Raw genomic sequence first — 17,897 nt, 5'->3', positions numbered from 1 at the left:
TTTTTTTTTTTGAAATGTGGTGGAGAAAGAAATGCTGATAAATATTCTTTCAGCAATTCCATGGGTATTTGGCATTTTCTTCCATGACCTGATGCATGCCTTGGAGAACACAACAATTAATATTATGAGGCTAAACAAAAAAAAAAAAAAAAAAATCTCTGTCTCTTCTACCATTCACCCACCTGCATTGTGTAAGGACAGCCTTTGGTACTTCACAGGAAGGATCCCAGTTTTCATGAGTGAAACTCTGTCTCTCAAACAAGTACTCCCACTGAAGTCTGCAGGATTAGCAAGGGAATGACTGATCACTAAGGTGAGCGGCCGAGTTTACCATCTGATCCCACCTTAGAAATAGCTAACATGCCTGCAACCATTATTTGAGAAAATTACCTGAAAAACTCTGACATAAAGTTGAGATGACTTGGATACAGAGAGATGGATACGCAGTCCAAGTCATCTATTCTCCCAGGTTATTTGCTGTTGGTGCTGCAACTCCCTCTCGCTCGGTCTGGAAGCTGCAGGTCTCTCCCTGAGCTGAGAACCACCACAGCCTCTCCCAGCTGCATGCAGGCAGTGTTTCAGTCAGGCTTTTCCCTACTGCAGCAGCACAGCCAGCGAGACCAGGCAGGAGCTAAGAGGTCTCACTGCCTGGAGCACTGACACAGGTTCTGGATACCAAAGGGCAGCTTGGAGGTGTGAGAATGAGGGCAAACTGGGCTGCCTGAATACAGGCAGGACGGCGGGTCCCCACATCAGAGGTGTCAGCCGCGTTCTGTTTGGTCTTTGCTCTGTCAAGCCTAGCCAGACTTCTCACTATTGGTAGAGTTATCTGCTTTTCCTGCTTGATACACACAAGAGGGCCAAGTAGAGAACAAACAGAACTCACTCAACAGCTGTTAAAATGGCTTTCCTACTGCAGCAGAGGTTTCCTCTGGGAAGTTCAACATAAATATGTTCAGGGGACCCAAGAAAGCACAGCCCATCCAGTCGGTCGTGGGTTTTAAAAGACTCCAGCTGAGCCTTTGCTTTGGACTAACTTGTCAGCAAAAAGAACACCATGTTTTATACTCGAAATAAAAATGTCACCATTGCTAACAACCAGGAAAATAACCCTGACCTCATTGTGCATTCCCTTGTATGACAAAGCATGGATACTGTTATTTGTACTTATACTGTACAAATGTTTCCAAAACTTCAGCCTTTCCTAATGATACTAAAGTGATTGAAAATTAAAGTGCAGTTCTGGGCAGGGAAGCGACTCTATTAAAAAGAGAGAGACAGGGAGAGACCGTGCCCATTGCCCATAGCTGTTCCTAGCTGTCTTCCAAGTTCTATATATTAACTAAGCTTATGTACAAAAGCCATTTTTTTAACTACTGTCAGCACTGCAGAGTCAATACAGCAGCAATACAGCAAGCTGTTCTGCCTCATGTCTCATCAACATTTCTCACACTCTGTATCAAAGCACGAACATTAGCAAATTCAGCTGCCCTTCAAACTTCCAGCGCCAGTCAGGAGAAAGCATCTGTGGCTGTTCAACTCCTTGCAAGGCTGCTGAAAAAATTCTCAGCTTGCCAGAAATACCCATAATAGCCAAGGCTGATGGTTCTCCCTGACACAAGGTCACAGGACAAGCAAGAGAGCTGTTGAGCTCTGCTCACTGCCTATTGCTCCGCAATATCCATGCTGCACTCCAATTACCACACAAAATCCCTCCCCAGCAGCACAGATCAGCAGGTTAGCTGTAAGCTTTCATAACTCACTCACATCATTCAGCATGTCTATGAGAGTCAAAAGATGTTAGAAGGGGAAGAGGCACACTTCAAATGTTCGTAAGATCACTTCCTAGTGACACAGCAGAAGCTGACAAAATAGTAGCTCAAGTGATATGTCTGGTGCGGAGTAAAAAGCTTTCAATCCACCAGTCACTCAGAAGGCAGGAATGCCGTCAGAAGGCATCCATCAGTTTTGCAGGCTGTAGGAAAACATGAAGCAGAATAAAGACGGGCTTTGGGCAAGAGTAACAGAACTCTCCTTATGGTTTAATGTGTACAGCACAAATAAGGAGTTAAATGACCGCCTCATCTTAGCACAGTATGGCATCATAAGAAGAGACTGTATTATCTTTATTCCAAGGTTGCAAAAAAAGAAGCAGAAGCATAACAGAATTCTCAGGGTTGGCCAAATTCAAGTGCTCTGCAGCTGGTTTGGGGATACACTGATGAGTCTTGTATGACTGACAAGATAAAGTACGAAGTATGGTTTGTGAACTAAAGGAAATGGCAAGGAAGATGCAAATGGAGAGCAACAGAGAAAAATTCTAGCAAATGCTTCTAAGATTGTGAAACAATCCTGTATGGAACTTGCTTCAGTTTTAGAACTGAAAAAAAAAAAAAAAAAAAAAAAAAAGAAATTGATACATTATCTTAAATATGTGGAATTAACTGACAAAAAGGGAAAATTAGGCAGGAAAGAAGACTACCGACCCCCTTCAATCTCTCCTCTACAGAGGATTTTTAGTCCAAGTGATTGCTGAAAAGAAGCATTCTAGGGCTCCCAGCCTCACATGGAGATGGGACTGGGGCATCCACCAGCATAAAAAGCAGACAAAAGACATTACAAAATAATACGTTAAAAACAGCTGCAGAATTTTGCTAGTTATACTGTGCTTCATTCTTCACTGATTTTCCAGCGTTTCCTAATATACTGTCTCCTCCACATATCTTTGCATTTAAAGGTCTCGATGACTCAAAAAAGCTAGACAGTCAACGAGGCTGAGAGAGGGAAGGTAAACTGTAACTCTTCGGAAGATCATGGCATTTCAATTTTAATAATCAAGATAACTGAGGGAAACCTAAAATTTCCTACGACAAACTAACTAGCAAGGGGAAAAACCTAGTCCTGTCAGATACACAACAATATCCACAGTGCAGTCAGCAAAATGAGACAATCGTTTCCCCGCCATTTCCCAGATCTTTCGGTCCCAAAGCATTTTTGGAGGCAAGGCAAACCTTTATTTTGACATCTCCAGTTCTCAAACTATACCACTGCTACTTAGCAGAGATTTTGGCATTTAGCAACAGAGTCAGGGAAAAAAAAAAAAAAAAATCATGATTTGCATGCGCTCATCTTGGCAGATGAAGAAAAAACAAGACAAAAGTAAGTGCAGTGAGATGATCCCAAATGCCAAGTACCCAGGCCTCGTTTGGGAATAAAGTGGCACTTCACAGATCAAATTTAAGAGCACATTAAAAGTTTGGAAGGGATTTTGGAAAATGTCAAATCGATTTAGGCATACAAATCCTCATCAGGACCTAATGAGACCGTGTGTCTCCTGTCACATTTACAGCGACATTCAAATACCCACAGAGGTCAGTCAGCAACAGTAAGGATTTACAACAAAAGTGTTGGAAAGGGCACCTAATCCCCCTGACACCAAGAAATCATTCCGAGTATCCGCACATCCCAAAACATGCTTAAACATCACTGAATATCCAGCCTCTCTCATGGACTGTGGAGAAGCTACTCAAGAAATTACAATCACGTAAGCCACAAGTGTAGGACTACTTTACAGAAAGGCTATTTTGACTTTTAACAGTGTCTTAGAAACATGATCCCCTTTGGGGAAATTTGCTGTCAGTCTTTGACCAGGCAGGGAAAGACACATACTTTCACAGGAATGGTCTGGTTCCTACTTTAGCAAAGTCACAGTTGTCCAAGAGTGAAATCACCGTGTCAACCAAAGCTGTCCACAATTCCTGGAGTTTCACCCTCATTATAAATAAATCAACTAAACTCTCCACAACCAGAGAAACAAAATCTCTCTGGTCAGAATAGCTTGTCTCAAAATGCCGTCTGTCATGGCATGAATTCCAGCTGTGATAAAATTTTATAGACAAAAAACAACCCAAACCTATGCTCCTAAAATTCAGGACTCCACGGAAAGGAGATAATTTTTTCTCTATCAATTTCACTGGGAGAAGGATGTTTTGCTAGGAAACACCATCCCACATGATTAAGCAGCTTTCAAACAGCTTCTTTCTTTCCCTGAAAATTCCTTAATTTCTCAAAAAAATTCCTTTATCGTCCCCTCACCATTTTCACCTTCAGAATCTATCCAGAAAAAAGCCATTTGTCAATTAATTCCAGTTCTTTAGGTTCAGGACTCTATTATGCTGCACAATTGTTCATATGCATCTGCTTAATACAAAGGGAAAAGATGCTGCTGAATTAGAAAAAAAGAATAGTAGGCTGTGCAGAAGAGGTGACTTCTTCCATTGTGTACACAGTGCATTTTTGCTGACTGTAAGCTCTCACACGGCAGGAAAAAGCCCAAATGCCATCCTTGCTCTTGCTATTGGCAGCTGTTCTCTTATCACCAAAGAGAATTTATCGCACCACTGACAGATGCTGAGATTCAGAAGCCGGAGCTGAAAGCCAAAGGGATTGAATCGGAAAACAAAAATGCCAAAAAAAAAAAAAAAAAAAAAAAGGAAGAGCCCTACCAAAACAAGTCACTTCACTGCACACATCGCACATACATCTCTCCATGGGGAGAGGAAAGAGAGCCTGAACCCCCATGGCAGATGTCAGGCGTTCTGTTTCGGGCACTCCTGGAAGCTGCTCAGGCGCTATACCGAGGAGCACTCTATAGGAAACCACGGAGAACTTTACCACAAAAATCCTAGCAGGAACAGGGTGAGGAGGACAGATGTATCTTCAGGGAAGAGGACCCTGAAATCCAGCTTCTTAGTATTAACATCACTCTGATCATTAGAAACAAGGTGCTTGTGTTCCTAATGCTCTCTCATGAAGGGAGCTTGTGGATCAGGAGTGTCCTGGGATTTCTATTCTACACAGACACACACTCTTTCAAAGACTCTTGGACTTCCACAGAGCTCTGAACCTCACTTTCTTATATGGAACTCCACCACTTAACATCCAGTAGTTAATTCCTCAGATACTTTGGCTACTTTCAAGAAAGTATGAGACAGGATCTATCTGTTTTATATGACAAGGGGCTTTAAATATCTCTACCTCTTGATGTAACTGTCAGTAAACATGTATAGTACACAAGGTCCTTCGCAAGCTTTCTTTGCACATTGATATGGAACCAAAACTGCTTTATGCACATAAATTAATACATGGTCTCTATGGTCATAAACCAGTACCTATATTTTATTCACAGGCTTTGCATTGAAACACTCCTGCACACAGTATTTTGCAATATACTTCCTCCTTCTCCTCCCCATGGAGAACACAACTGTTTTTAATCACATGCAAAAAAAAAAAACCCTGAGCTATACACGGACACAGCTGTAAGCACAATGCAAAGGAAGACACTCAACCCCTTTGATCAACATTCAAAATATATTTTTCTCAACTAAGGTCAGACTGATAACAGACGCCATTCCTGGGCACCGAACTGTCTTTTCTGGAAAACTCAGAGCAACCCGCATTCTCCCACGGCAGCCGATTCCAACAGTGGGAGAAGGACTCCCAGGGCACTTCCCATTTCTTTGCCTGCAACAGACATACGAACGGCCAGGTCCCCACGAACACAGAACGGGAGGAGGCGTTTTGCCGGCCACTTCACGAGAGAATCAAGCACCGGCCTGCGCAGCGGCACAGCGCTGCCGGGCCCTGGGTCAGCCCGGCGGGTGCGGAGGCAGCGCGGTGCCAGGCTGACACCTGGAGGGAGAGGGAGAGGGAGCCGCGCAGGAGCCGGGGCGTCCCGTGTACCCCCTCCCCAGCCCCCCAGCCCCCCGGCTGCGCACAGCCCCCCCTGGGCCAGCTGGAGCAGTTCTGGCCTGGGGCTGCCACAAACAGGGAAAGCAGCGGGGGCGAGAACGTTTCAATGCCTCGAAAATCAGCACCAAGAATATTTTCACCCTTTCAATTTCAAAGGTGAGCAATTGTTTTGTTTTGGTTTTGTTGGCTCCCATTTTGCCAGGAGCATTTGAGGTATTCTGTTTGGATAATTCTCCTTCCAAGTCATTCGCCCCCTGTCGCTCCCTGAAAAAAAAAACACAGCAGAACGGAGCAGGGCATTAAAAGACCCTGCCGGTATTACAGAGATTACAGCAGTTAGTTCAAATCAACTCGCTGTTCCTTCTGAGGGTCCCTCCTAGAGCAGGGTGAGCAGCGGTGAGAACGGGGCATGGTGCAGGCACACAGCTGACCAGAAGCAAATGGAACCCAGCCGGGCACCCAGAGGGTTAACAAGAAACAGTTCAGCTCCCTTGTAACCTCCTCAGCCATCTCTTGGAAAGCCTTCTCTACCTTTGTCTGCACAGGTGAGTTTAGTTTCAACAGAAAAGTATGGAACCTCTCGAGCACATTCATCTTTACTCCCAATTAAGCTGATCTATCAGTAAAATTAGGGATACAGTATAGGAATTAGGGCAAACTACTTACACAAGAAGGTCAATTTAGGTCAAAGCTATCTTGCACAGATGGCTAATTTCAAACACTTATGCATACAACACAATTGTTCAATAAGCTCAAAATAAATAGTGTGAGTAATTAATTTAAAGCTGCCCTAATTGTTTCTCAATTTTCCCTATTAACTTAACCTATAACACTTCTCCTATCAAAGCTGCAAAGCTTTAACTTAACAGCCAATTAAAGCTTCTTTTATAAAAAAAAAAAAAAAAAGTGCTGTCAGCTCAGATTCCTTCTGACTGAACTCTTTGAAGCACTTGGGATTTCATTTAAATTGCACAGGGCTTAGAAACAAAGTGTTTTTTCCAGGTATAATGTTCTCAGTGAGCTAATGATTCAATGGACAATGAAGACTAATTAAGGTTTTAACTTGGTAGCAACTTTCTAAGCAGTGTTTGGCTTGATGAAAGACAGTCCCCACTCAGTGAGCAATGAATCTCTTCATTTATCAGCAGGAGCCGGCAGGAGTGTGACTTCCCCAGCTCAGTTTCACTGTGGCAGTGAGAGGCTCCTTGAGACAGTTGGAGTTTGCTCACCTGAATTAACGTGGCAGCTATATTCTTGTTCCGTTAAATATACGTGTTTGCATAAACATGTATTATCTCCCTCGTTGTCCAAGTGAGCACTGCAAAGAAAAAAGCCAGTGGGACACGTGTTAGGAAAAAAACATTGCCACTATGTAGATATCATTCTTGTTAGCTTGGCCCCACTAGCCTGCTTCAGATTTTTGCTCTAAGTTGACCAAAACAGGACAGTTTCCTATTTTTAGCAGATCTGATAGAAGTCAGCTGGGAACTGAAGTGTTCTTCCATAACCTAACAGAAACATTGACAGCCTATGAATTACTTCCCTTTTGAGCAAGCTACCAGATAACACCTTTGTAGTCTCCTAAGAGTTGATTTCCGGGAAACTCTGGTATCTGAATTCTCAGTCCACCTGTGACCCTGTTACATGTGAAACTGGCTGAGCCATCACCCAGCATAGCTCTTCTCACCACTGCACCACTCTGCAAGGTGTTTTATTACACCGTGCTTCCCCGTGTACCTAATGCCACTCTTTCATTTGCAGAAGGAATAACCTATGCTCCATCCTAAATACAGCCAGCAGCACAACCCAGGTTTTCTCCCCTCCTGTCAGCAGAACTATGTCTAAGGATCTTCTTTCAGAATGCATTTTCCCTATGTATCTTTCTTAAGTTATTATTATAAATTTTATTAATAGCAAGCTGAAGGGAAAAAACAGAAACAGAGAAGCCATATGGAAAGGAAGACAGAAACTAAATAAAATAGGAATGAACCATTCAGAGACATGTTTCAGATACATCCCAGAAAGGTGAGAACAGGAGGAAGTTTCTTAGAGCTAACCCTGCTGTTTTATTGCTACGTTCAGGATTCCTCTGGGTAACTTGCCAAAGTCCTGTAGTATATGCAGGAAAAAAAACACATCCAGCACACAAAACAGCTTAGAAGGAGCAAGAGGCATGGAGGAAGTGTCTGCAGAGACAGGAGGAATACAGTTTTCAGAGCCCTGTCATTAAGAAATCTCAGAGAATGATTGATTAATAAAAATATTCAAGAGCTGCTGTTGACAAAAACCAACTTAATTTGGGTAGCCAAATGGTGTAACATGGAAATCTGGGGGTGATGTAGCACAGCTGGCTATCCTGCAATAGCTAGGGTTTGAACACCTAGTCTTTACTGTCATTCTTGATTTCAAATGCCCATCACCCTGCATCTTTTACTTCACAATACAAATCTCTCTGCCATGGGAAAATCTTTCATACTTGTCACACCATCTTGGAGAAAAGCTCTCACATTTTGTTTAATGAGACAAAAGACCTTAAAAGAATTCAGCACAGCACATTACTGGAGGGGAGGGGCAGGTGAATGAGGATTACCATTCAGCACACTTGCTGTCAACTTTGAAAACAAGAGCCAGATGATATCTAGTGAATTATTTCTGCCTTTTTTTTTTTTTTTTAATTAAGAAAAAAAAATAAAAGCAACTGGCCAACAACCCACAACTCTTCTTACTTAGGCAAATCAAATTATTTGGAAAAGAATTCACTACCAAGATTTTTTGTTGCTACTTGAGTACACAGGAAAGAATAGAAAATGCTAATAAGCTTAACTCAATTAACCAAAGGTGGCTTTTGCCAGATGCAAATGCAATTCCCACAAATGATGATAATCCTCAGCACTTTTTAAGTTCGCATGTGTGCTTCTGGCCTCTATTTTAGAAAAGTTTGCTGCCTTCGGGTCTGTCTGAAAGAAATGGCAGATTCCCCCAAAGAAACACCTATTCCCCAGCAGTTTATCAGCAGTGTGCACCATTTCCTTTTAGACAGAACCCTCTGCCGCTACAGAGACGTAACACTTTATTGCATATCTTATCCCACACCAGCTATAACTGCAGAATTATCGATACCTGTACTGATGACCGCCAAAAAGTGCCACTTTTCGCACTGCACCCACCCGGCCTGGGGCGTTTACAGACACCACATAGGCGCGCCCCCGGCAGCCTTTCACCCCAAGCTGAAACCTCCACTTTTTCAGACTCGTTTCATTCGAAACTCTTCGAGGGGAAAAAAACCCAACCAACACCAACACCACCACCACCAAAAAAAAAAAAAAAAAAAAAAAAGACACAAAAAACCAAAAACAAAACACAACAAAATAATAAAAAAAAAAAAAAAAACACACACACAAAAAAAAAAAAAAAAACCAAAAAAAAAACAACCGCGGCCCACAGGAGCGCGCGGGCGGCGGCAGCGCGCTGAGGGCTAACGGCCGCCCCGCGCGCCCTGGGGGAAGGGCGCCTCCACGCGGCCGCCGGCGCCGCGTGCTGCCGGCCGGCACCGCGCAGGCGCCGGCGGGCGGGCGCGGACGCGCCGCGCGGCGCCGTGACGCCATCGCCTGGCGACGCGGCCGCTCCCGCTGCCCGCAGCGGCCCGGCCGCCCCGGGAGGCCCCGCGGCCCGGATGCGGCGGCGGCGGCGGCGGGGCGGGCAGGATGCACCAGAAGCTGCTGCGCAGCGCTCACTACATCGAGCTGGGGAGCTACCAGTACTGGCCCGTGCTGGTGCCTCGCGGCATCCGCCTCTACACCTACGAGCAGATCCCCGTCTTCCTGAAGGACAACCCTTACATCACCGACGGCTACCGGGCCTACCTGCCCTCCCGTCTCTGCCTCAAGAGGTGAGGGCAGCCCCCCGCCACCCCGCCCCGGGCCCGGCGGGCCGACCCCCGGCTCACACTAACCCCCCCCCCCCTCCCTGTTGTGTCTCCTCGCAGCCTCTTCATCCTCTCCAACGAGACGGTCAACATCTGGAGCCACCTCCTCGGCTTCGTCCTCTTCTTCACGCTGGGCATCTACGACCTGACGGCCGTCCTGCCGGCGGCCGGCGCCTCCCGGGAGGATTTCGTCATCTGCTCCGTCTGCCTCTTCTGCTTCCAGGTAGGGTCTAGGTGCCGGCCCCGGGCACGGGTGCCCGAGCCCCGGGGGGCTGGGGAGCTCGCTCGGGGGAGCGCCTCCTTTGAGAAGGAGAACGGGAGTGCCCACTCGCAGCGCTTCCAGGCACACACTGCCAGTAGGACGGCAGAGCAAGACAGACTAAGGTCAGACCTGGGAAAGCATGTTTTTAAATTGCATTGCTTTTAAAGGTCCCTGACAAGCTCTGCGGGTGGGGTGGGTCTGACCCATTTAATATATGGAATAAAGCAGGGAGGACTGATGGTAGCTGGCAGAGGAGAGAGTCTGGGAAAAACAACTAATCTGTCCAAGGCCATATTTCACAGCTTCAGCTGGCCTCTGGGGTTCAGTGGCACCTAACGGGGCTCCCAGGCAACAGCAATTGTTGCTGGAGAGGGTCACACACAGAACATGAAAACCAGCTATGGCCTGCTGCTGGTCTGGAAGGGCGGCAGGCCTTGTATTCTAACTTCTTACCTGCTCTAAGCAACACTTTATGTGTCGGATGAAATCTGTTCTTGACAGCAGACTTCAAGTGTGTAAAGTATACTGTCCCTAAAAAGGTGTGAAGAGCTGAACAGGACTGTTCATATTCGCTGAAAGGCATCCCCCTGAAGAGGTGCCTTTGCATAGCTACAAGTGGGGAAGACGCCTGTGCTGGCTTGGAAAGCACTGCTGTTTTTCTCTTCCCTACTCCTGTTCAGGGTTTCAGAGAAACACTAACATTTCTAGGGAAAAAAATTGATGCCAGCTTAGGAGCAAGTAAGTGGCCTGTGTGGCGTGGGAGTTAAATTTCCTGTGTGTTCCCTCAGTGAAGTAACGTGGGTGCCAGGCAGTCAGGGCAGATTTGGGCTTTGGTTTCTTCTTATGGGACTTTGGCCAAGGAGAATTCATGGTCCCACTGCAGTCATGCAGACCTGGTCCTGCTCCCTTGTGTCCTGGCTCCTCGCTTGACCTCAGAGTATAGGCCTCAACAGCCCAATTTTCTTAGCTGTGCAACTTGGGGTTATCACATCTTGTGAAGTTTTCTGTTCCTTCCTGTACCTGCCAGAGAAACTTAATTTAGTTTCTGTGGATTTCTGGCAGGAATCATAATTGCCTACAGCAAGTTGCACTGCAAAACATGTAACAGGTCAATCGCATGCTCTAAGCCTCAGAGTTCAAGCTTGCTCTACTCTCTCTGTTAATTTTTAAGAAATTAATGCATCCTTGTTTGAACATTTGTGTAGGTCTGTATGCTTTGCTCAGTAGGATATCATCTCTTCTGTTGTCACCGCTCAGAGAAGACGAGCCGACGATGGATGGCATTAGATTATGCAGGAATTTCCATCGGTATCCTGGGCTGCTATGTGTCAGGCGTGTTTTATGCATTTTACTGCAATAACGTAAGTTTGAAGCACTTGTTTGTGTAATGTTCGGCTCCTGTGGTCCCACTGTTGTCGTTTCCATGCTGCAGGAAGGGGGTTCGTTGCCGGGTGTCCAAATAGAACATTAGTTGGGAGACAGAGATGGAGACTGAAACAAGTTACTTCTGACACCAGCAGAACTGTGCTTGCTGAAGTGATAGACAAATCGAGCTTTTCCTTTCAAGCTGTGAATCACACAAGCCTTGAGAAAAAAATCTGAATTTATATGAAGGCAGGGTAAACTTTACAGGTCCTCCCTTTGTCACATGCGTGAGGCTGATTATGGGATGTCTCCCCATCACAAATAATGAAAACATAATTTCCCACTAGGTAGTTACACAAGGCAGAAACAAGTTTATTTTTGCTTCATCTAATAGAGGACACGTAAAATTAGGTCCCTCCAAAGGCCTAGATTACATCTGTGGATGCAGTGATCAGGTAGTTGAATGAGTCTGCTGAGGCAGGGGTATATTTAAAATGTTTGGTGAAGGCCCTGCTTGGAATAAATGATGTTCTGCCAGGTGTACCCGAGCAATAGAGTGCCTTCCCCTCGCTGCCAGGTGATAAATACAAGTCCATTCTGTCAAACTCCATCATTTGCATTTGCAGCAGTGACAGGAGATTTGATATATCATTACATTTAGTAATGTAAACTTTCTACCCCGAGTTTACTTTTACACGTGATGAGAAAACCCATAAAACTTGCTTTTGTTTCTTTTTTTCTCAGTACTGGCGTCAGGTGTATTTAATCACTGTGCTGGCAATGATCTTGGCAGTATTTTTTGCTCAGATTCATCCCAGTTACCTCACACAACAGTGGCACAGACTGCGCTCCATCATCTTTTGCTCAGTGTCTGGATATGGAATTATTCCCACCATCCACTGGGTTTGGCTCAACGGTGGCATTGGTGCATCTATTGTACAGGTAAAACTAAAAAAAAGGAGAAAATGAGATTGCCTTTTGCTTTTCACTTCCCATCTTCCTTCAGTCCGTTGACGCTTCAGGAAATGAGGGGGAAGCAGCAGCAATTAATAGTTCTTTAAGCATGGAATTCTCTCAGACATTACGATCCAAATGCAAACACTCAGCCGGTTTGCTGCTTCTCAGTAAATTTCTGAGCAGATTAAATCTGCTTTACTGATGTAGACCTGCACCACGAGAAGGAAAACCAGATCCACGTGTGACAGTGTATCTGCCTGAGGGACAGAGGAGCTGCTGCGGGTGGGCCGCGCCCTGGCTCAGCTCAGGAGCGAGGAGCTGAGTTGGCTGGTGAGGGGGAAGCTGTCTGGCAGGTTGCATGAGTGCTCCGGGCTGTCCGCCTCCACAGCTCGAGAGGAGAGGGAGGGAAGCAGAACACGCTGAAGGGATGATTACTTGCTGCTTCTTCTGTTCTTTGGGTCAGCAGCAAAAATCAGTATTTGCCAACTCAGCCCTCTAGGTCTTACGCAACCCTCATTTAACATCACTGTGAAGTTACTGAACTGTTTTCCTGTTCTTGTTTTACCACTTAGAACTATGCTCCAAAAAACAAGCAGCACAGTACAGCCCAAGACAGTAAAGTATGCCCCAGTATGAAAAGCCCAGAAGGCACTGCAATTACCCAGGGACCTAGTTGTGCTAAAGAAAACATTTCCTTTTCATGGTGAGCAGTAACAGTGCCTGTTCTTACCCTGGCCCTGCTGGAGGACAGTCACCTGGGCTGATGGTTTAGCTCAGTCCAGAGCTGCTGTTGAATGTGGAAGAGCAACGTTTATGAATATATGTAGTCTTTAGACAAGGCACTTAACACTTGCCTTCTAAAAATCAGATAAAGGGTAGTTGTCCCCCCGTGTCTTACCCCCATTTAGTTTCTCCTGGCACAGCAGAATGGTATGTGTGGTACATAATTTGTTTCCGTACATCAGAAAAATGTTCCACTTCTGGTAACAAAACTTCTCGTTAAAAAAAAAAAGAAAATGTAACTCGTGAATGGGTTGCTTCATTATCTGCCATCCAGTATGAAGTACTCCTGTGGCCTTGGGTCAAAGTGACTGCAATCCCAACTGGTAAATGAGATTTTGCACTGAAGCCTCACTTATCATGCCCCTTCTGGGTAAGATCAGTCTATTGCAAGATACTGTTTTACTGACAGATTTCACGTCTGCTGCAGGCTGCACAGAAACACAAAGTACCTTGTGTATTGAGGCAGAGGTGGTGATAAAATAAGTTTATTGCCATTCAGATTTTCCCAAACTTTGGCATTTGCTTCCCTGTTGGATTTTGTCCATGCATAACATAGTGAAGTAAGATTCAGTTTTGTCATGCCTTTTTGTTATCTTTAGGGACTTTTTTTTTTTTCTTCTTCTGCTTTTACCTTCTAACAGAATAGGAGAGCTTCCTTTTCTTTTGCAGGAGTTTGCTCCACGTGTAGTTGTCATGTACTTCATCGCTGCTGTAGCTTTTCTCTTCTATATTTCCAAAGTTCCAGAAAGATACTTCCCAGGTAGGAAATTCTCTTCTGGGTGTTTTTTTTTTTTTTCTGCAGTCAAGTTCCCTGCAGTGTCACAGTCCTTGCTGTGAGTCCTGAACCTCCTGTGAGAGAACAGGTTGACCATGTTCTACATCAAGTATTCTCATATAGAGTAAACCGCTGCGTATATTTGCATCAAAAGAAGGCAGACAGCTTCTCATCGAGTTTGTTAAAGAACTTCCACTGCCTCCCAGCAAGTGGCATGTATAGTTGAGCTTTGGAGGACAGTGATTGCTAGTTGCATTGCATCAGTTATTGTGGGATTTAACACCTTAACCACGTGCCCCTTTTCTTCCCCACAGGACAGTTGAACTACCTCGGCTCGAGTCACCAAGTCTGGCATATCCTTGCCGTGGTGATGCTGTACTGGTGGCATCAATCCACCGTGTACATCATGCAATATCGACACAGCAAGCCCTGTCCTGAGTACAGCGCAGACTTGTGAGTGAAGGTAAAGCAGTTTTCATACTCGTGGGAATAGGATGTTCGAACAAGTATAGGGTTAAATGATCCTGCTTTTAACTTGTCACAAGTTTCAGTCAGCCTCCCTTATTAACCTCCCCAAAGGAAATGCTGGTTGGTGTAATACTTGCTTGTATTAAGGAGTGATCTTGCTGCCAGGCAGGCTGCTCCTTTGCTGCTGGATGGCATGAGGCCCCACAAGGCTGCAGGGCCCTGGAGCAGAGTTATGGAGCGGGCTGGACAGAGGTGTGTCAGATGCCTTTCAGCTCTGTTTCACAATTTGAACAGCCTCCAGCTGCCATTAGTATTTGTTCCAAAGTAGCCTTTTCCTTATCCTACTAAACATTGATCTGGATTTTTTGGAAATCAGGTAAGAGTTGATCATTTCACGTGCAAAGTGAGTGACTAAACTTGTTTCCCCACTGTATTTCAGAGGCACTGCAATGAAATTCCTGACGTCGAGGCTCTGGACCTTACCTAATGAGCTGAGATATGAAGTTAAGCACTGAGGCAGTTCCTTTTCTCACTTCTGGACTGCTACCCATTGGCTGGGTCAGTATATTATGAGGAGTTCCGAAAGAAACAACAGCGTTGCCCAGGATCTGACATGACTTCCCTGTTCTGCAATCAAGTACAAAACAGGTCTTCCTTGAGTGAGACAGTAGAAAGGTGGGCTGTAAGGCTCTGCATTTGGATCACAGCAGCATTTTTTTCAGTAAACATGAACAACACATGTAATAACCCTTGCTGAGCTACCAGGCCCGTATACTAGGTTTTCAGGTTTTGTTCAGGAGTATAATTGAGAAACTGCTCCTGACAGCATGCTTGTGAAGCCATGGTAAGCGTGGGACCTGCTCTTGGATTTAAGTCACGACGGTAAGGTGTGTTGCATCCTTCAGCATCTTGGTCTGAATGACATGTGCTTCAGCATCGGGTTGGTAACGTATGAAACTTAATTCAGTGGACTCTTGTACTTTTGTGAACAAGCTCTTTTCCTTTTTCTGGATCATGTCAGCCACATTGCCTCCCCCAATTTGGATAGTGCCATTTCTTCAAGAAATTTCTCTAGATCTCCTTGGTAATTTTGGAATTAGTATTCTGAAGTATTTCAGGAGCAGCACTAAGGGTGTTCATATTTGTTAATATATTGCAATCAGTGGAGTTCCTCATGATTTTTTTTGTTGCATTTGTTTAACGGGATGGAATAGCATACCCGAAATGGTGAACCTACTGGGAATTCAGATCACTGAACTTCGGCCTTTTAACATGTGATGTAGTATGCTGTACTTACAGACTTTGTTGCTGAAAAAGACTTATCGCCATAAGCTTTCCACAGTAAAAAGGTTGCCTTGGGTTTTAAAATCAGTCATGAAATCATCTCTTCTAAATTCAACGCTAGGGAGACATAAAATACGCAGGTTATTAGATAGCTGTAGCTCAGCAGGATTAACCTCAGTGAGTGCCAGTTTTTCAAACAGGAGTGGAATTACTTGGATTTTTGTGTTAGAATCAACATTTTTAAGTGACTTCTATACAGCAGCTGTGCTTTTGTTTACAGTTCAGGTGAGCAGTGGTAGCAAATGCTGCTGCTCTGCACCATCCAGTGTTAGTCAGCATTAGCCCTTTGGAGATTCCTCTGCTTGCCTCAAGATGCTGTTACAAGTTAATCCCAAGTGGTTAAAGTTTGGGACCAGAGCTGTTGCAGGACGTGAGGGCATCGGCATGGCTAGTAAGTGGGAGATAGCTAGTTCCTATTTCTGCTGTGACTACAGGCAGAAAACATTCTGTTCTGGGAATAAAAGCTGTCCTGGCTGCCCTCACTACACCTCCCCTTGTTACCTGCACTGTGGCCTTCGATAGCATCCCTGCATCTTCTGTTTTGTGGCCATCTGACAACAGCCAGCTTAAAACACACAGGCAGGGGCCTTGAAGATTTCAAACGTGTTGTCTCACCCCCACAGCCAAGGAGGGGAGAGCATGGCCCAGCAGCGGGGAATCAGACCTTAGGCGACTGTGCCAAGAGCCCTGTAATACTCAAGAAGCCCTTAATGAACCCTCGGCCTTGCCCACACTCTGCCATTGCCTCGCTCCTCTCGGGGAGGGTTTTCCTGTGCTGGTATTTACCTTCCACAGAGGGGGCGAGGCTGGCTGGTGGCAGTGCCCCCCTCAGGGTGGGCAGCCTGCTCTCGGGTCCCCCCAGCACTGCCTTCTCCCTGGGCAGAACAAGCTCAGCTTCCTTTGCCTTTCTCAGCGGGCGTGTGCCAAGGACCTGTGGAATATTGATGGAAATCCACTGTCGGGCACCTGAACACTCCTCTGGGATGGAGAAAGCAGGATGCTACCTTCTCCACTGCTAGGCTGGAGAGTAATACTGTTTAGTTCAGTGCATTCCTCTTGTTTTTATGTTTTTCAACTCCAGAAACAAGTGGGGGCATTTAAGATTCTATTCCCAGACCTTTGAGCCTTTCAATGTAAACACTGAATTATTTTTTTTAAACTTGACAGCCAAGCAAGTTTCAAGTGCACTAATTACTACTACTGAAGCCTGACAAGGAACCTGCAAGTATAAAAGCCTGTTTCCAGTGTTATGTAAACAATAATATTTGAAGAATGTGTCTTTGTGTATTGAAAGCATACTGACTTTACAGTTTGCTAATGTATTTTTTTTATGTAACCTCTCAACTACTGTAGCAGTTTTCACTGGTTAAGGAAACTGACTGCAAAGCTGTGCATTTTTATTACCCTGACAAAATTTATCAAGCTGCATGATCTTCTTTTATGTACATACTGAACCTGTAAATAAATTTCGGTTCATTGGATGTTTACTTGGAGTAACATCATTCTTGCATCTCGCATAGTGAAACAACAGATGTGAATTGCTTAACCATGCAGCTTGTGCCACCTCCCCTGGGCTTTAAATATACGGGGAGACTGTCTCTTGAATTATCAAGGGACGAGCAGGGACAGTGTTCACACTGCGTTATGCCAGTAGTGTGTGTAGGACGGAGTGTTCTATATACCTGGTGGGAGGAGCAGCTCTAGCTCAATCTGCTGGTGAGCTCAGGTTTGCAGCCTGCTGCCTTTAGATCGAGGTCATTTCCCAGCAGGGCCTCGGTTGTATCACAAGAGCTCTGGCCCTTTGCTGTGTCCTAAGCAGGAGGAGGAAAAGTTCACCCTGACTCGGCTTCAGCTCCAACAACTTCACAAGTGTGCTTTTGCCCTAACAGAAGTAGTTCAACCGCATGCAAAAACCAGCGCTGAGAAAGCAAGTGCTAGCACTTACCACCCCAAAAACAAAACCAAAAACCATATCCAGAACATTTTTTTTAACAGCTCTGGTGAGTGCAGGGGCTGCAAACCAACCCAACCCTCTGTGAGAGATGGCACGGGCAGTAAAGCTGTGCCCACAGGCGTGGCCTGCCTGTGCCCAGAGCCTGCAGCAGGCAGCTGCACCAGCAGCAGGGACAACTTCACGCCCTCGGTTATGAGCGCCCATCCCCATCCTGTCCCACAGCACGTGGCCAGTGTGTCACAGAACGGTCACCACCAGTAACCCTCAGGATTGCCCCACGGTCCTCTTCCACCTGCACTTGGCTGAGCCTTGG

General features: G+C 45.4%; 1 protein-coding gene across 1 annotated transcript; it reads left to right on the top strand.

The window, feature by feature from the left end:
* Positions 1–9,353: 9,353 nt before the first annotated feature.
* PAQR3 (progestin and adipoQ receptor family member 3) lies at positions 9,354–17,111 on the top strand. Its single transcript, XM_042796970.1, has 7 exons — positions 9,354–9,640; positions 9,737–9,899; positions 11,144–11,299; positions 12,048–12,245; positions 13,713–13,803; positions 14,133–14,281; positions 14,726–17,111. Exons 1-6 carry the CDS (start codon positions 9,456–9,458, stop codon positions 14,273–14,275), a joined length of 936 nt encoding a protein of 311 aa, XP_042652904.1. The 5' UTR covers positions 9,354–9,455; the 3' UTR covers positions 14,276–14,281; positions 14,726–17,111.
* Positions 17,112–17,897: the final 786 nt, after the last annotated feature.

Source organism: Tyto alba, unplaced genomic scaffold, assembly GCF_018691265.1.
Source record: "Tyto alba isolate M040663 unplaced genomic scaffold, T.alba_DEE_v4.0 Super-Scaffold_23, whole genome shotgun sequence".
NCBI lineage: Eukaryota > Metazoa > Chordata > Aves > Strigiformes > Tytonidae > Tyto > Tyto alba.
Note: the sequence above shows the minus strand (reverse complement) of the source record. Positions and strands in the feature narration are given on the sequence as shown.